At 40.9% G+C, this 20,230-nt stretch overlaps 1 protein-coding gene across 1 annotated transcript in view; it reads left to right on the top strand.

Annotated features, from left to right (window-relative positions):
• The window catches only part of MAP3K13 (mitogen-activated protein kinase kinase kinase 13), a 42,485-nt gene that overhangs the window by 18,232 nt on the left and 4,023 nt on the right, over positions 1-20,230 (top strand). The window contains exons 5-11 of the mRNA XM_012642396.1: positions 822-980; positions 1,572-1,680; positions 9,160-9,269; positions 10,401-10,517; positions 11,188-11,325; positions 15,438-16,200; positions 19,129-19,199. Coding sequence (XP_012497850.1) covers positions 822-980; positions 1,572-1,680; positions 9,160-9,269; positions 10,401-10,517; positions 11,188-11,325; positions 15,438-16,200; positions 19,129-19,199 — 1,467 coding nt within the window. The remainder of the gene's footprint in view (positions 1-821; positions 981-1,571; positions 1,681-9,159; positions 9,270-10,400; positions 10,518-11,187; positions 11,326-15,437; positions 16,201-19,128; positions 19,200-20,230) is intronic.

Here is a 20,230-nt window from a genome sequence, read left to right as displayed (position 1 = left end):
GTAATTTCTTATTTGTGAACTATTCATATTCTTGGCTTAGTTTTCTGATCTTTATTCTTATCAATTTATAAGAGTGTTTTTTATATTAAGGAGATTAGTCTTTTGTGTAAATCATAGATACTTTTCACATTTTATTGTTTTACTTATAATTTTTTTCATGCCAGATTTTTTTGCTTATGATTTTTTCATGCCAGATTTTTTAATGCAGTTTAATTTCTCAATCTCTTATGGCTTCTAGATTTCATAGTTTTAAAAGCCTTCATCTCACAACCAGTTACCAGTTGCTTAAAAAATTAAATTAAATTAAAAGGCTTCATCGCTCCAAGATAATTATTATTTTTTAATTCCACATGTTTTCTTCGAGGGTTTTTATGATGTTATTTTTTACATTTAAACCTTTGATTCATTTAGAACTTATCTTGATGTATGGTGATGTATAGATTTAATTATTTTCCCCAATTGTTCCAACAGCATTTATTGACTAATCAATTTTTTCCCATGGATTTGCGATCATATATTGAATTCCTATATGTATTTGGTCTATTTCTGGGTTTCTAGTCCAGTCCATTAGTCTGGCTGTCTATTCATGTACCAGAGTTTACTACTGAGGCCTTATAATATATCTTAATATCTGGTTATCTTGGTTACCCCACAGTGATTTTCTTTTTCTGAGTTTTCCTGGATGCTTCTGCTTTTCTTATAGCGGTATTGGAATTTTAAAACTGGGAATATGTACTGATTTCATTAAAATTAATAAAGAACTAAAATATAAGTCAATATTTCTGAAATGTCTTCTGTACATGTTCCTGGTACTACTGTAGGTCTTTTGGAGTGGTCCTGTGGGAGCTGCTGACAGGAGAGATCCCTTACAAAGATGTAGATTCTTCAGCCATTATTTGGGGTGTTGGAAGCAATAGCCTACACCTTCCAGTTCCTTCCACTTGCCCAGATGGATTCAAAATCCTTATGAAACAGACATGGTAAGAATATTGTCTCTAAAACAGCAGAGAAGTCTCTAATGTGTATTTGGGGCAAATCTCCTGGTGGTAGAAAAACTAGAAGCCTTGGAGTTTGAGGATCTTGGGTACCAATACCAGCTCTCTGTCCTTTTCTCTCTGTGCAATTTTGGGCATGTCATCCAAGTATCAGTTTTCTCATCTGTAAAATGGAGACAATGCCCAATCATAGAGTTGACTTGTTATAATTAATTCAAATTTATAAATAATTTGATAGATTATCTCAAAATAATAGGCCTTAGTAAATGATAGCTATTCTTTCTTTGCCAATCCTAATGGACTATTGTCAATAGGTCACTATTCCTAGATTTCCCATCATTAGAGGTATCTCATAATTACATTTTCCTTTTGCTCTTCAGTACATCAAAACTGTGCTGAGATACAGTTCAGTTAAACTGTACTGAGTGTAACAGAGTACAGCCAGTTATACTCAGATATAGCTATTTTGAGATATAGACATTTCATAGTAAAAAATATTTTCCATAAAGTAGAATAAAATCTTGATCCTCCTGCACCCAATTTCTGAAATGCACAAACTGTCTTTTTTACTTTTAGGCAAAGTAAACCTCGCAACCGACCTTCTTTCCGGCAGACGCTCATGCACTTAGACATCGCGTCTGCAGATGTACTTGCCACCCCACAAGAAACTTACTTCAAGTCTCAGGTAAGTTGGGAAACTTTCTACCAGGTGCTACTGAACAGACAGTTAAGGAACTCAAAATGAGAAAGAGTCACTCTTAGAAGGGGGCCATTCTGTTGTTATAACAATTACATAACTCTATTCATTATGGAACAATAAATATGATACTTCACACACATGACATTTTAGAGTTTTTAAAGCACTAATATTATTAACTCATTTGAAAAGAACATGTATCAGAATTTCATCCTTATTGTGGGTTCCGGTGAAATTGTTGAAGAGAAAAGAGGAAAAGAAGATATGAAAACCATAACATACATACATTTGAATTAGACTTACTGCTGACATACGTGAAAGTATTGTTTTCTTTGAAGTAGAAAAGCTGAAGTACAGAGGCGGGAAGTTAAATACCAGAAAGAGCCCATGATAGACCCAGAGAGAACTTTTTCTCTAAGCGTGCTATCTAGTAGCTCCGAATAAAATGTAATTTAATGTATCTGTTAGCCTCTACTGTACTACAAACTATCCCAAAACTTATGGCTTAAAACAAAAAGCATTTATTTAGCTCACGATTCTGTGAGTTGGCAATTTGGGCTGGACAATTCTGCCAGCTTTGACTGGGCTCACTCATGTGTTTGTCGTTAGTTGCCAGGTCAGCTGGGAGGCTGGCTGGTCCTAGAAGGCCTCATTCACAAGTCTGCTGATTGGCTGGCTATTAGCTAGAGCACCTCAGTTCTCTTCCATGTGTCCTCCTGTCCTTTAGCAGGCTCGCGTGGACGTGTTCACATGGTGTTCCAGGGTAACAGGTGCAGCAAGAGAGCCAACCTCAATGCACAAGTGATTTTCAAGCCTATGTTTCATTATGGCTGCTAATGTCCCATTGGCCAAAAGCAAGTCACAGGCCAACCCAGATTCTAAGCATTAAGAAAGAAGCTGCCCCTCTTGATGAGAGAATCTGCAACAGCATATTGTAAGGGCATGAATCTGGAGAGGGGAAGAATTTCATGGCTACTAAATTAAAATGCTGTAAATGTCTTAAGAATTGGTCATCTAACCACTATCATAAGGGATAGGGAGTGGTGGGAGATGAGTACACACAAGATCCTTATCCCCTCCAGACCCAGGCAGTATCAAAAGGGAAGGAAATAGGACTTTTGAAATAAACATGATGATCCTAAATTATAGCTTTATGCTTATAGAATTTAACTATAGTATTACCTAATTTCTTATTTCTCATATAGCTTTGTCTCACTGAATGCTATTGTGTTTCTGATATAAATTTTTGTAAAGTGAATTGCATCTGCCCACTGACTTCCAGTATCATTTCAAAGATCTATTCTCAGAAAAGACATTTTATTATCAACTGGTGTTTCAACCTGCTTCTCATAGCCCCCTTCCCCAATGGGTGGTGAGTTTACCTACCAGGAAAGTGTCTTTAAGAGGAGCACCGTCCCTGGGAGTGGAAAAAGTCCTCAAATATGCTTTACTACCTGCCTCCACCAGAGGCTTGGGATACTTGCTTCTCTGGTATCTGATAAACAGGGAGATACACTGACCATTAGATGTCGAGGAATATCTTAATAAAGGCATACTTTTTTTTGCAGTTTCTAAGGAGTGGTAAATCAGAGACTCTTGTCCTGTTACCCAGAGTTCTAACAATCTCTCTATGATCCAAAACTTAGCTCTCCCCGCAACTGTATCTTTAAATAGTCAGGCTTACCCCTATAGTTTTTCAGTGTTTCTTAGAAATTATTATGTAAGTAAAGTGTTTGCTTTTAGAGAAAATAAGAGGATGTAGGAGGTTGAATTCTGACATTTGCTATGTTCTTTGATAGGCATTCATATAGATGCCTTTAGAACTAGTAAAACTATTGTGGCTAGGCACGGTGGCTCACACCTGTAATCCCAGCACTTTGGGAGGCTGAGGTGGGAGGATCACGCGAGACCCTGTCTTTACAAAAAAATTAAAAATTAGCCAGGTGTGGTAGCGCGTGCCTGTAGTCTTAGCTACATGGCAGGCTGAGGCAGGAGGATTGCTTGAGCCCAGGAGTTCAAGGTTCTAGTGAGCTTTGATTGCACCACTGCACTCCAGCCTGGGCAACAGAGCAAGACCCTTTGTTTTTTTGTTAAAAAAAAAAAAAAAACTATTGCCTATCTGTTCAAGTACATGTGGGAATGGGGCACTGGGTAAGAAATCTTTCAAATACCTTCTTCTGTTATTATGTAGAAAAAGACTTAACCCATTTGTAAAATGAAAGAGAATAACAGTGAGTACTCTCTAGGAAATTTTCAATCTGTAGGATATGGTTGCAATCACAGTCTTCTTCCTTTATAATAAAACGATACATACCACAGTTTTGAAAAGCAACTTTGGGTGAGAGTACTAAGTCACAAACCATTGAGCCAGTCAGTATAACTGTATATATTTGGAAAACTTCATGTTCTAAACAGATATTACTTAAGTGCTCCAAAAATATTATTTCTGAAGCCAGTACATTTTCTGAGAACCTACCATGTGCGAAGCACTGAGCAGGACAACTAAGTAACCACGGTTGGTCCTTCACTTAAACCATCTCATCTTTATTTTCAAGATACTCATAGCATGGAGCATTAAAATTGAACTCAGAAAGGTTGTCTTAGGGCAAGAATCGGAAATGAAGTGAGAGTAGAGAAGACAGGAGAGGAGGGCATATGAGAGGAGTAGAAAACTTAGTACATTGGGCATCTGTCTTAGTCAGTTCAGGCTGCTACAACAAAATACCAAATAGTGGGTGGCTTATTTGTCAAACAGAAATTTATTTCTTATAGTTCTGGAGACTAGGAAGTCCAAGATCAAGTCCAAGGCACTGGCATATTTGATGTCTGGTGAGGGCCTGAGTTCTTGTTCATAGATGCCGCCTTCTCACCGTGTTCTTACATGGCAGAAAGGTGAACAAGCTCCCTCGGGCCTATTCATAATGGCATTTATCCTGTTCGTGAGGGCAGAGCCTAACACCTTCCAGTGTGGTTGACCACAGGTAACTAAAATTGTAGAAAGCCAAACCGTGGATAAAGGGGGACTACTGTATTATGGGAGATAAAACAAGCAAGTTTTGGATGCAACAGCTTTAGTCTAGTGATTGAGTAACTGGGAGACTGGAAAAGATAAAAAGCTTTCTAAATGTTATGGACTCTCCCAGGTCTTTTCTGGGACATAAAGAGGATATTACTAATGATAATAACCCAAGTTTCAGCCGGGCACGGTGGCTCTCACCTGTAATCCTAGCACTCTGGGAGGCCGAGGTGGGCGGATTGTTTGAGCTCAGGAGTTCGAGACCAGCCTGAGCAAGAGCGAGACCCCGTCTCTACTAAAAAAAAATAGAAAGAAATTATCTGGACAACTAAAAATATATAGAATAAATTAGCCGGGCATGGTGGCGCATGCCTGTAGTCCCAGCTACTCAGGAGGCTGAGGCAGGAGGATTGCTTGAGCCCAGGAGTTTGAGGTTGCTGTGAGCCAGGCTAACGCCACAGCACTCACTCTAGCCAGGGCAACAGAGTGAGACTCTGTCTCAAAAAAAATAAATAAATAACCCAAGTTTCACTGGATTTTTCCCTTACCTGCTTACACAGGACTTAAGTACCTGGTTAAGCACTCCCCTACTCCTTCACCCCCTACACAGGCACTTTGGGAATCCCAGGTAAAGAGTGGGGATCTCAAATAGCCTCGTATTAACTTCTCTGCTTTCCACTGACTCTGGCTAGACACAGCAGTCTCCTCCCCTAGCATCTGCTGGGTATTGCTTTGTTGGTTAGCCATCACTATTTGCTGCTAAAAGGCTGTAGTCCCCAGTTGGCATCCATTGGATGCTGCCATATCCGCAGCGCACTGCCGTCACCCTCTGGGAGCTGCCATCTCCTGATGCAGCGGAAGCTCTGGAGTTCTCAAGATTCCAAAGCTGCATGTTGTTCTGTTTAGGCAGTGAACTGTCCCTTTCCCTATTGAGTTCTGCTTTATGAATGATAACAGAGCAATGCTGGTTATGGCCCAGTGTGTTTCAGGTATTTTAGTGAAACAATTGGAAATGCCTCCTCACTCCTATGACAGTGGCTGTTATAGATCAAGCTCACGCAGGATTCTTCCTACCTTCATGGCATGTTCTCTCGGAGGCGCCTCAGTCTCTGTGCAAATTGGCTTCACACCCACCAACCCTCCATTTCTTCAGATATGCCCAGACATGTCTGAATTGCAGATTAAGCTCATATTGGAACTCCTATTACATAAAGATTATAAGTATACGTGATAGAACTCCAGATTAACATCTACCAAGAACACGATGCCTTGGGGAAAACACATTATTAGTACCTGGTATTTTCCCACACATTCTGTTTTGTCTTGATCAGTGGGAAATTCTTTTTGGAAATCTACTTTCTTATAGATTTTAATCTTCAGAAGTTTCTAAGTTTCCCATAACCATAAACTAGATTTCAGAAGGCTTATTTCCTCTAGAATTAAAAAAAAAAAAAACATGATCTGTGATATTTGATTCTTTACCACCAGAGGGAGGTATTCCTTTTCTTGGTCCTTGAAGTATTGTACTAGGATCCACTGACATGTTTTTACACAAAAGAGGGTCCCTTAAGGACCAAATCTGACCCTCTCCCTTATCCTTCTTTGGTCAACAACATTCGCTTGTCATTCTTTGGCCTCTTAAAGCTACTCTTCCTACTCCATGACTTCAATCTGATGATTAAGAGAACAGCATTACCTATGCCTCAACCACACCTTCATTTACTGCTTAGTTGCTGTCAAAGATGATTATCAAATGATGGGGTAGTGTATTCTGGAACTTCACTTTGTGATGACTGTTGGGCAGGTTTGGTGCCTGAAAGTCAACCAACTGGCAGAAACTTATCTCCAGTTGTTATCACCAATGAACAACATATGAAAATCTAGCACATTATAAACAGATAAGGAGGACAATCATTTTATCCATAATTAAAATATAATTTCCTTCATAAAAATAGATGAGAAACAGCTAATTTGGGGAAAATGTTCTTTAAACCCACAATTACTTAAGAATAGCTTCTTCCATGATCCAGAAAGATAATTTTTTTTTTATTGTGGCAACAATACTTAACATGAGTTCTACCCTCTTAACACATTTTAAGTGTGTAGTATATGTGCCTCTTGTTAACTGTAGGCACAACGTTGTATAGCTTATCTATCTCTGGAACGTATTCATCCTGCATAAGTGAAACTGTATACCGATTGATTAGCAGCTCCCCATTTCCCCTGCCCCTAGCAACCATCATTCTACTTTCTGCTTCTATGGGATTGACTATTTTAGATACCTCATACAAGCAGAATCATACAATATTTGTTCTTCTGTAAACTGACTTATTTCACTGAGCATAATGTCCTCAAGGTTTATTCATGTCATTACATAATGGAGAATTTCCTCCTTTTTTAAGGCTGAATAATATTTTCTTATATGTATATACATTTTCTTTATCCATTCATCAATTGATAGATATTTAAGTTATTTCTACATCTTGACTATTGTGAATAGTGCAATGAACTTGGGGGTGCTAGTATCTCTTTGAGATCCTGATTTCAGTTCTTTTGGATAAATACCCAGAAATAGAATTGCTAGGATTGTTATTAAAAAAAAAAAAGACAAGTGTTGGCAAGGATGTAAAGAAATGGGAACACTTGTACACTGTTGGTGGGAATGCAAAATGGTGCGGCTAATATGGAAAACAGTATGGAGGTTCCTCACCAAATTAAAAATAGAACTATAATATCATACAGGAAGATACTTTATAACATGAATCTAAAGGTAATAAAATAGTTTTAGGAGAAGATTACACAATTAGAGACATTTAGTTATACATCTAGCCTTCACTGGAAATTATCCTAATCTCATTAGCTCCTTGGGATGGTAGTCTATTCATAATATGAGGAAACTTCTTTTAGCGGTTTTTCTAGAAACTGCCTATAGACCATATTCTAACAGAAGTTTTCTTTCCCTAAAATTGGTTTAAAATTCCATGCCCTGTGGAAAGTCCAATGTCCTTTCTAATACTTCTGTAAATTCTTGGGAGAACTATAGTTTCATGACCACTGTGGCCCTGCCTTCCTAAAATTCTTGGCCCCCACCCCTGCTGCCTTATGGTTGCTCCTCTATTTTTGTCCTGGCATTGATCAAATGTGAAATTCAGCACCCTTCCTTAATTTCTAAAAACAAAACAAAACAAATAAATAAAAACACTCATCTAAAGCCAAGGTGAATGTCAGAGACTTTATTGAAGGTTTATGAAATTGGAAGAAGTTTAAATTTTAAACAATTTATATCACATGTTAGACATCCATCTCTATCCTAAAAAATTTTTCAGACAACTAAATTGCTTGGCTGTACTCTCTGTCCTCCTCCTTATTCTTCTCTTTATTCTGTTCTTTCCTTCAACTCCAAAATCCTGGATAGTTTCCTATATTTTTATTCCCATCTCCTGCTGCTAATGCCCCCAGTGTCTCCTACGCTAAATATTTTCTCAAGATAGTTTCCTAAACAAAGCCTAGGAGGAATTCTGGTGCCAATTGTAAAGATGTTCATATTCTCACAGATACATCCATGTATCCATGTGGTCATCAGAGCTTTTTCTTTCTGGCCAGGCTATCTCTACCACCGTCTTGACTTAAATTGAGGTCTTTTGTTCCAGAAATGATGGCCAGTATGCTAGCTGTGATGTTTCTGGTGGCCAGTGCTGCAGGAAAACTGGGGAAAAGACAGTATCATATATTGGAGTAGAAATGTAGAATATGGGATAGGGCATGTGGATACAGTAGCATGAGACATTTTGCTATCAATCAACAAATATTTATTGGACATCTATTCTGTGGGTTTTTGTAGGGTTTTTTTGTTTGTTTGTTTGTTTGTTTTTTGAAACAGAGTCTTGCTTTGTTGCCCGGGCTAGAGTGCCATGGCATAAGTAGCTGGGACTATAGGTGTGTGCCACCATGCCCAGCTAATTTTTTTTTTCTTTCTATTTTTAGTTGGCCAGCTAATTTCTTTCTATTTTTAGTAGAGAAAGTGTCTCACTCTTGCTGAGGCTGGTCTCGAACTCCTGATCTCAAGCAAGCCTCCCACCTCGGCCTCCCAGAGTGCTAGTATTACAGACATGAGCCACCATGCCCAGCCCCGGACATCTATTCTGAATAAGGCTGTTTGGTAGAAGTATGCAGGAAAAAATCTTATACGTGATTATTTTGTACATGTTATACATGGGTATATCAGGGATTGAAACTCCTAGAGTGTTATGGCTGGACGGTGGATCATGCCTATAATCCTAGCACTCTGGGAGGCCAAGGCAGGAGGTTCGCTTGAGCTCAGGAGTTTGAGGCTGCAGTGAGCTATGATGACACCACTGCACTCTAGCAGGGATAACAGAGTGAGACTCTGTCTGAAAGAAAGAAAGAAAAACTCCTAGAGTATTAACAAAATCTAATTTGTCCTCACCCAGGCTGAATGGAGAGAAGAGGTGAAAAAGCATTTTGAGAAGATCAAAAGCGAAGGAACTTGTATACACCGATTAGATGAAGAACTGATTCGAAGGCGCAGAGAGGAACTCAGGTCAGCTGATCTTTCCTTCTCCACCTCCTCTCATCCCCAGGTCTTCAGATATTAGCAAAAACCCTCTTTGTGAAACAGCATTTCACTTTCTGTACACCTCTCACCTCTGCTTTTTTATTGTTATGCTCTTTAAAAGTTTCCCTGAAAATTAACCCTTCTTTATATCTCTTATCCTCTCCTCCCAACTCTGTTATCCTCTTTTATTATGTCTCTGCAACAAAGATTCCTGGAGCAATGCTATTTGTTCATTCAGTCACTGTCCTAGGTGCCATGGAAGGACAGAAATTTATAAGATTCAGTCCCTAGCTTTAAGATGCCTATGATCCAAGGGATAAAAGGCATGTTCACAGATAGTCACATCCTAGTTAGTTCCAGCTGCTATAACAAACCTTAGACTGGATAATTTATAAAGAACAGAAATTTATTGCTCACAGTTCTGGCAGCTGGGAAGTCCAAGATTAAGGCACCAGCAGATTCCATGTCTGTTGAGGGCCCATTTCTCATAGATGGTAGCTCATTGTGTCTTCATGTGCAGAAGGGCAAAAAAGTTCCCTCAAGCCTCTTTTTTTCAATAAGGGAACTAAACCAATTCTTAAGGGTAGAACCTTAATGACATAATCACCTCCCAAAGGCCCCACTTCTTAATACCATCACCTTCGGTGTTAGGTTTCAACATGTGAATTTGGGGGACACAAACGTTCAGACCATAGCAACCACTGTATCAGAATCTGTGCCATAGATAAGCTTAAATGAGTGACCATGGTGTTGATTTTAACTGCATATTTCCATTAACATGTGCGTGTATTATATTGTATTCTTATTGAAATACTGCCAACACTACGAAGCTGAAGGCTACAGATTATACACAAATCACACTCAGATTTTGTTTGTGGCCCTCTTGGCTATTCTAGATGGGTGGATGGACCCTTAAGGATAAATCAAGTGGGGAGCTTAGATTTCCCATCTCCCACTCCATCTTGTCTGAGTCCTCGCATTGGACAAGGGAGCGTTAAAAACAGGGGCCCTTGGGCAAATGCTTGTGTGATAAACCACCTGTTTCTTATTTCATTGAGCTGACCTTTGTTCTCCCCCAGGTTAGTTGGCCTGCTGATCCTGTGTTTTCTTTGATAGGCATGCTTTGGATATTCGTGAACACTATGAGAGAAAGCTTGAGCGGGCTAATAATCTGTACATGGAACTGAGTGCCATCATGCTGCAGCTAGAAATGCGGGAGAAGGAGCTCATTAAGTATGTATCCAGACCAGTGTCTGTCCTTACTGATTTGAGTCTCTCAATCAGCAGAAATGTACTATTCTTCCATGTTGTTGCTACTTGGAACTGGCAGATATTTTATTCAGTCATTCAACATTCTTTAAGGGATGTGCTGTGAGGTGCCTGCCCCGGTGAGGTGGACATGTTAGTGGACTCGCTGCAGAGCAAGTTATAGGGGAACGTGCACTTGACGGGCATTTGCACTTCCTCCTGTTGCATAGCTCAGAGGAGGGGCCCTCATTTCAGGAGGAGCTTGGAATGGATAAGAGGAACTTTATCGCCCCCTGGGGAAATAAATTGGCCCCTGAACGTGGCTTAAGGAATTCCTAATGGTGGCAAGAAAACTCTGGGGTCCTGACCAAAACAGCAGCTACTGAAAATAAGCAGGACTTCTGCCGTTGTATTTTGCTGGAAAAGGGAAAGTCGGTGTCAGCATCTAAATTCATGAGCTAAAGGGCAGAATGAAGTCAGGCTCGTTTGAATTTGGTATCTTGGTTTATTTTTTTAACCTGAATAGCAGCCTTGTTATCCAAATACCTATTTTTCTTAACTGTGGCCAGAATCCATGGATAGAATTAATCTGTGAAAACATTTTGCCCATCCTTTCCGCAGTGACCGAGATGTGACTTTTTCTTTCTTTCTCCAGGCGTGAGCAAGCAGTGGAAAAGAAGTATCCTGGGACCTACAAACGACACCCTGTCCGTCCAATAATCCACCCCAATGCCATGGAGAAACTTATGAAAAGGAAAAGTGTGCCTCACAAACCTGGGATGCAGACCAAACGGTGAGACACCCGCACTAATGTGATACTCAGATGAATGGGAAAATAGCCCCCTAAAAATCCACTCTCACAGGATGGTGGATGTGGCCACTTCTGTAGCTCATCATTAGCACACTCGGTTCTAGATGAAAGAGAGGGTGCGTGATGGACTCCAGGGATCTAGCCTTTACTATCTGAGGCATAGATATGTATTATCTTAGCGTGGAATGGTGGAAAGAGAAATAAACTGGAGGCCAGACAGACCAGGATTCAAATCCCGGCCCTGCCCTGTAAGCTGTGTGGCTTGACTTCTTTCAACCCCAGTGTGCTCATGGGTAAAATGGTATAATTGTAGCACACGAGATTTCTTTTTATTTTTATGAACTCTAGGACACAGAACTGAGTTAATCATAATTCTTGATTTATGACACAGTGGTCCATGCATGACCCTCTTTTGTTTATACATTTAAGTAGTTCTCTTTAATAATGTAATAAGTGCCTACAAACTCACCACCAAAAACAGAAGCTGGAGCTTGGATAATTACCTATATCTAACCATATAGTTTCTCTCATCTCACCCCTGCAGGGGATTTTTGTGAAGTTTAAGTAAGATAACATGTGAAATTACCCATCAAATCAAAAAATGAATTTTTGAATAGTAAAAAAGATGGCACTTTCCCGTTTTCCTACACATTTGCCTTATATTAGTTTAATCTTGACATTCGTTGCCGCTGATTTTTTTATTACCAAACTCTGTGGAGTTTCATTCCTTCCAAATAACACAGAATTGGTTCTATCCTAGCTGAGTTAATGTAAAGGAAAGAAATGTCCCTAAACCTGGGGTGTAGACCTAGTAGTGATACGTGAGCTAACTGTAGTAAGAATAAAGGAAATGAGAAAACACAAACCGAGAATGTATTAGAAGGCTATCAGAATGGTGGCCATTCTACCATAGCATGACCAATATAAACCTAAACTACTAATGAGTAACTACATGGATTAATCCAATTTTGCTTTTATTAACTGCCCCTAATCATCTTCTGGTCAAATTCTGAGCAACTTTTTTCAGATGGCACCTGGCACCACCCTCAGGGGGGAATCCCAACTCCTCTTTTCTTTTGTTTTACTAATTAGGGACAGAGTCTGCCTGCTGTCTCCCCCTTGAATTCTGCCTACAGTTAAAACCAAGAACACTGGGGGGAGAAAATAGAACTATTTAACTTTTCAATATATGAGCTCATGTTTACTTTTATTTTAGCTGCGAGAAATGTTTGAGAGAGTTTGACACCACCAGTAGACACTGAGTAAATAAACTAGCTGAACACAAGGAAGGCACACTGCAAAGAGTTGTACCATTGGTTCCTTGAAGGATTTAAGTTTCAGATTATTTGGAGAGTCCAATGATTACCAAGTGAGATGTCCAGAGACTTTGGAGGGGATCAGAGAGGAGAAACCATTCGGCATCCTTAAGCCTAGGTTTCAGCTTGTGTTTAGTTAGGGACTAAACACTAAATTGAAGCGTGTCGAGTTCAATTACAGATCTTCCAAGCCTGTCACAAGTGAGTATAGTCCAGTAAGGTAGCCTAAATACCCCAGAAGGAGAAGCTTGAAACGGGGAAAGAACTATGCCTTGGAGTCAAAAGACTTGGGTTCAAGTTACAAGTTCTGTCATTTACTAGCTTTGTGATGGACACAAGTCAACTGACCTCTGATCCTTGGTGTCCTTACCTATAAAATGGTTATAGTAATAATAGGAACCAAGTATTTTCTGCAGCATAAGTTGGCCAACTAACCGTAGATTTTTGAATCTGGAACAGGAAGCTCCTGATAGCAGCACAATATCCTACCCACCTTATCACAAACCCATAAAACCTGAAAATTCTGTGCTAGACAAGCCTTTAACTGTACTTTTCCTATAAAAGAAGAAAAACGCATCTCCAGCTGCCTGATACCTACGTATTTCTTGTGAGTTCTGGCTATTCAAAGTGTGGTCCTTAATTTAGCAACTTCTGAGAGCTTATTAAAATTGTAGGCTCTTAGCCCCCTCCCCAGACCTACTAAATCAAAATCTTCACTTTTATAATCTCCCCAAGTGATTTGTATGTGCCTTCAACTTTGTATTCTGACTGTCCAATAAGCTAGGCTGAAAACTAGGAGAGACTTTTTGTCTGGATTCTACCACTAATGAGCTATGAGACCATGAGCCACTCTGGCTGGGTTTTGGGTTCTTCGTCGCATATGGTGGAGGCAGGACTGTATCTGTGGTTTCCAGGCAAGGTCTAGAATACCCAATGGCTTGCACAGAGGTGTCTCAGAGGCCACTGCAGGGGTAGAAAGGGTGAGGAGGGGGAGCCCTGCAGGGAGGGGCTTCTGCTCACCCCCCTGCCAACCAGTTCCACTATATCTGTTTTATATGCTGGGTTTCTAATAATAATTAATTTGAGAAAAGAATTCTGTTGTTAAAAAACAAAAAAGTTTGGGCCGGGTGCGGTGGCTCATGCCTGTAATCCTAGCTCTCTAGGAGGCCGAGGCGGGCGGATTGTTTGAGCTCAGGAGTTTGAAACCAGCCTGAGCAAGAGTGAGACCCCGTCTCTACTAAAATTAGAAAGAAATTAATTGGACAACTAAAAATATATAGAAAAAATTAGCCGGGCATGGTGGCGCATGCCTGTAGTCCCAGCTACTCGGGAGGCTGAGGCAGGAGGATCGCTTGAGCCCAGGAATTTGAAGTTGCTGTGAGCTAGGCTGACGCCATGGCACTCTAGCCCGGGCAACACAGTGAGACTCTGTCTCAAAAAAAAAAAAAAAAAAAAGTTTGAACCCTCCAGCTCTAAAATCTCCTGCTGATTTGTGTCTGTCTGGTCCCAAAGAAGGGTAAAGCTACTTCCTACTGCTGGTAAGAAGAAAGTAGTGGTTCTTCCTAGTAATCCCAGAGGCTCTGCCCTGAATCAGTACGGCAGTTGAGAAACTATTTATTGTTTACCTATGGGCCTTGGAGTCAGTGTGGGCAAGGTTTACCTTCCGGCCTCTGGCTTCCTCATGCCCATGATCTTAGTGACTGGCCCAACAGGCGTTTGAAAACAGGGATATGAAAGGACATCCTCCTTTTAGGATCAAAGACAAATGCCAGTGTCACTCCTTACTAGCCCTCTTCTTGCTGCCTCTGCTCAACCTCCTGGGCTCTCTACTATTTCCCCCTTCTCTGACCCCTCCCCTCTTTTCCTTCCTTCAAAATTTACTGGCACCTTACTAGGGTCCATCACATACAAAAATGGGCAGCACATATTCCTAGCCCTTAAGGAGACCATGTCTAGGCCAAAGTCTCTGAACTTAGCCTCTCACCTAATTGACCTGAGGTTTCCTCCTCTAATACCAGACCTCTTTCCTTTATCCCTTGGGAGATCTGCCCAGATCCATCATCAGACAGATTTCTGATGATTAACAGACATCTATGCCCATACCTTAGCATATTGGTACCAAGCTAACAGCTAGGGTAATGAGGAAGAGATCAAGAAACCTGTAGAATAGAATTTAAAGAGGATTGAGGCTGAGCACAGCGACTCATACCTGTAATCCCAAGACTTTAGGAGGCCAAGGCAGAAGGATCACTTGAGGCCAGGAGTTGAGACTAGCCCAAGCAACATAGCAAGACCCCGTCTCTACAAAAAAATAGAAAAATTAGCCAGGCGTAATGGCACACACCTATAGTCCCAGCTACTCAGGAAGCTAAGGTGGGAGGATCACTTGAGCCCAGGAATTGGAGGTTACAGCAAGTTATGATCATGCCACTGCACTCCAGCCTGGGTGACAGAGTGAGATCTCTCTCAAAAAAAATATATCAAATAAAAATAAAGAGGATGAGTACCTACGCTGATGAGGCACAGAATAAAATCTAGAAGGAATTATGGACTCCTCTATAAGTGGACATTATATTATTTTCTACTATGTTAAACAATACTGTAACATAACATCATCAAACATACATTTTTGTTGCACATATGTTATCTCCATTGGATAAATCCCTATATATGTGACTGCTGATTCAAAGGGTATGTGTATTTTAAGGCTTGGGAACATTTCCCCAAACTCGAATGTGTTTTTATGTGTTTAAAACTAAACCTGTACTTTTCTCCCAGGCCAGATCTGTTGAGATCTGAAGGCATCCCTAGTACAGAAGTGGCTCCCACGGCATCCCCTTTGTCCGGAAGTCCCAAAATGTCCACCTCAAGCAGCAAGAGCCGGTATCGATGCAAACCTCGTCACCGCCGGGGGAATAGCAGAGGCAGCCATAGTGACTTTGCAGCAATCCTGAAAAACCAGCCAGCCCAGGAAAACTCACACCATCCTACTCACCTACACCAGGCTCAATCCCAATACCCTTCTCTCCATCACCATAATCTTCCGCAGCAGCAATACCAGCAACCCCCTCCTGCCGTGTCTCAGAGTCACCATCCCAGACTCAACATGCACGGCCAGGACATTGCAACCTGCGCTAACAACCTGAGGTACTTTGGCCCAGCAGCAGCCCTGCGAAGCCCACTCAGCAACCACGCTCAGAGACAGATGCCTGGTTCGAGCCCTGACCTCATCTCCACAGCTATGGTGGCAGATTGCTGGAGAAGTCCTGAGCCAGACAGAGGCCACGCTGGCCCCTATGACCCCTGCCTCCAGTGCAGGCCAGAACAGTCTGGGTCCTTGGACACATCCTCTACTGAGCCAGTGGGGAGGAGCCCCGACCTTTCCAAGTCACCAGCACACAATCCCCTCTCAGAAAATGCCCAGGGTTCTCAGAAAATGGAAGAAAATGGATTCAACAGCTGCAGGTCTGCGTCATCCCTTGGCACCCCTCATCACATCACTCCCCCAGTGCTACCTCGAAAAACAAGGCCTCTTCAGAAGGTAAAGTATGATGACAAGAGTAGTCTGTGTCACTGCCTTCAAAGTATATCAGAGCCTGCCATGCTATATACATTATAAAGCATACGTAAAAAGTATGTGTTTTGTAAAAGGATGAGATAACAAAAACATAAGTAGATGTTTCTTTTACTTTAAATGCTTTCTTCTGAAACTGCTTAAGTGATGGACTAGGGAGTACACTTTAGGAACTACGGAACTGGGGTATGGATCCAAATGTATATAATGTATAAATAGATAACCAACCATATATTGGAGATATGTAATCAAGATAGTTTGGAAACACTACCCTAGAAACTCTAAGTCCTGAGGGATGTTGCAAGAAGTAAGGATTCCATGATAAAATGAGTTTGAGAAACATAATGTTCTCTGTCCTCTCTTGCAGATTCTTAGTGCACATTAACAAATCGTAGGCTTTAAGAAATCATGCAGTATCCTTGTTTAATCCAGCATTTCCCTTGGCTATTTGACCATACAGCCTTTAAAAAATAAAGCCTGTTAATCCACCATGGAACTAGCTTTCTTCACAATATACTTTGGAAAACATTGCTTTAATCAATAACCATCATGACCCAGCCAGTTCTTAGTCATTGAAACCTGTTCTCTCCTGTTTATCCACCAGTTGCCTGGGGTTTATCAGCTGAGAGGCAGACTGCCATAGAAAGATCATGAGCTTGGGAGTCAGATGGATCTTAATTCAAACCACAGCTCTCTTCCACTCAGTACCTCTATGAACTTCCGTTTTCTTGCCTATAAAACGGGTCTGATATTGGACTTTGCCTCACTGGTTGATGTGAGGATTAAATGAGTTAATACATATAAGCTTTTAGAACAGGACCTGGAACATAGCACCCTTCCAAAAATATTAGCTCATTTTGCTAATGAGTTAAAAAAATAAGATTATGAATGAAAAGTATTTAGAACATGGTAGACACCCACCCAATTCTAAGTATTGTTTCATATGATCATCATTGTTCATCAGGAATTTAGTTGAAGGAATGAAAGGGTATGAAATGTACATGAGTATGTTTGGTCAACTGGACATTTAGTAGACAAGAAGTTGAAGCTGAGGGCTACTGTCTCAGAACTGTATTTCTTCCTCAACATACGCTGCTGCTACTATGCTGACTAAGCATTCCCAGAGATTAAATTGTGTTTCAAATTGTGCAGTTGACTTGGGCTAATCCATTCTTAGCTCCCCCTACCCCTATGGCCAGTAACATGTATTTTTTGGTAACAACTTTATTAAGATATGATTCACATACCATATAGTCCTTCCATTTAAAGTGTACAATTCAATGCCTTATATCTACAATATTATGCAATGATCACCACAATCTATTTTAAAACATTTTCATCACCCCAAAAAGAAACCCCATACCCTCATCCCATTCCCCAGTCTCCCCCAAATAACATGTATCTTTGAACCATCCTGATGCCATTTTGATGCCATCTGTGGGTCTACAGGCCACAGAGCACATACTTTGTACATTTGGCTTCATTAGAACCTCACTCCCACAGAGCAGCTCAACTTCTTTTTATCAAGACACACTCCCACAGGTATTCCTAGGGTAACTGCTCATCTCAGCAGTCAGGATAACTCCTTCCCTGTCTTTCCTATTCAAAGAAACATATCAGCTGGGCACAGTGGCACAGGAGGCTGAGGCAGGAGGATCGCTTGAGTCTGGGAGTTCGAGGCTGCAGTGAGCTATGATTGCGCCTGTGAATAGCCCCTGCACTGTAGCCTGGACAACATAATGAGACCCTGTCTCTAAAAATAAATAAATAAATTTTTAAAACCACATCAGATTACAAATGAGTAAGAGTCATGATATTTTAGAACTGACTTTTAAAAAGGGACATTATCCTCAGTCTTTGCTATAGTTACTTGGACCAATTACCCACCTCATAAGAGATTGGGTAATCCAGTGTAATATGACACTATGGTTAAGGACAGTTGGTCTTACATGTGGCTGCTCTTATGCCCTTGATGGAGATGAGATCTTCTCTATAAGAGAAGATCATCTTCTTGCTGGGTCACTTACCCAGCCTTCCAGATCAAACATAGAGCCCCAGCAATCACAGGACCTCAGGTGGCCCAGCCAGAGCTCCCTTATTGCTGCAAATGTGCTCACTCAATAAAAATGCATTAAGTGCCTTCTTTTAATGGGCAAATAATAACTGTAAATATTTATGGGGATAAGCACCTATTTTGTATGCAGTGTTGCATTGATGGGAGAGTGAGGAATACAATACAAACACAATACGGTCTGACCCTCAAAGAATGTATGTTTTAGTATAACTATAATATTAGTGGAAAAGTAATTGGTGTATAAAAAGGGAAAAAAGTGGTTGTTGGCCTTTAAAGAATCAAAAGATCACTTCTTGGTGAAATCTCTGTGACAGAACCTGGAACCACTAGTGGCAATGATTACGAGAGATTGTCCCCAAATCCAAGACGTCCTCTCCAGTTTCCCTCTCCATCACTCACCTCTGGACACTTTCCATGGAGCTTTCACCTCCCTGAAGGCAAGGATAAAGTTTGGCTCCGTTCCACATGTCTTCCAGCATCTAATACGGGGTCTGTCATCATGGGCACCCAAGAAAAGTTGCTAAATGAATGAATGAGGGTATATATGTTTACAAATGACATTCAGGAGCTAGGCACAGTGGCTCATGCCTATAGGCCCAGCTACTTAGTATGCTGAGACGGGAGGATTGCTTAAGCCTGGGCGTCTGTGACCAGCCTAGACAACAGGATGAGACTCTGTCTCTAAAAAATAAAAAATAAAGATGACATTCAGCAACTACTACTCAGTGCTTTTTGGTGATAATTAAATCCTTTACAGGTAGTGGGAGGTGGGGGTGAGAGAGAGACAGTAAAATAAACTTTTTCTCCTTTGTTCTTCTCAGAGTGGAGATGACTCCTCAGAAGAGGAAGAAGGGGAAGTAGATAGTGAAGTTGAATTTCCACGAAGACAGAGGTAAAACCAACAAACACACGACTGCTTTTAGTGTAATGGGGAAAAATCCCAAGTTTGCAAACACCCAATATTCAACCACAAGTCACTCTCCGACAGTCACCTTACAGGGAAATTTGAACTCACTGTGTTCATGTTTTCCCATTGCCACATTTTGGCAGTTGATCATACACAGCAGATCCTAGTTCATAAGAATTCATTTCACAGGAACTTCAAGATGAGGAGTGTAAATACAGATTCGAGGTTACAATTGAGAATACAGTGGGCAGTTTGTGAGGGATGGCCATGCTGTTTTGTGGTTAATTTTATTGGTTTCTAGTGGATCTCGCTGTGTTAGTCTGCTTGGGCTGTTATAACAAAATACCACAGACTGGATGGCTTAAACAACAGAAATGTATTTCTCAGTTCTGGAGGCTGGGAAGTCTAAGATCAAGGTTCTACTGATTCAGTTCCTGGTAAGGGCTCTCTTCCTGGCTTACAGATAGCCACCTTCGCGCTGTGTCTTCATATGGCAGAGAGAGAGCTAGAGGAAGAGAGATCTTGCTCTTTTTATAAAGTCACAGTCTTATTGGATTAGGGCCCCACCCTTATGACCTCATTTAACCTTAATTACCTCCCAAAGATCCTATCTCCAGATACAGTCATTGGGAGTTAGGGGTTTAACATGAGTTTGCAGGGGAAACAGTTCAGTCCATAGCATTCCCCATGCCTTGGATTTTACACCTCAGGTTAAGTATGATTAGATAAGTTGAGTCCCCCTTCAACTAGCCTGCTTACCTAGCAATAATCATTTTGCTGGTAGGATTAAAGAAGGGCCATCTCCCCTCGCTTCCAGAATAAAACCTTGCCCTATGTAGAAGTGGGGAAGGTAGTTTTCCTCCCAGGAGTTGTTTTTCTGCAAATAGACATTCTCTTCTTAAAAAGTAAGGCTCTAAGAATCTTCCCAGGAAGGTTTGTGTACCTGCCCCAAAACAGAAATTCCCAAAACACCAAGGGACTCCTAGCCCTTTGATAAATTGTATTCTGGATCCCCA

The sequence above is a fragment of the Propithecus coquereli genome, unplaced genomic scaffold, assembly GCF_000956105.1.
Source record: "Propithecus coquereli isolate 6110/MARCELLA unplaced genomic scaffold, Pcoq_1.0 Scaffold10, whole genome shotgun sequence".
Lineage (NCBI taxonomy): Eukaryota > Metazoa > Chordata > Mammalia > Primates > Indriidae > Propithecus > Propithecus coquereli.
The sequence above is the reverse complement of the archived record's forward strand: the minus strand, read 5'-3'. Positions and strand labels throughout refer to the sequence as shown.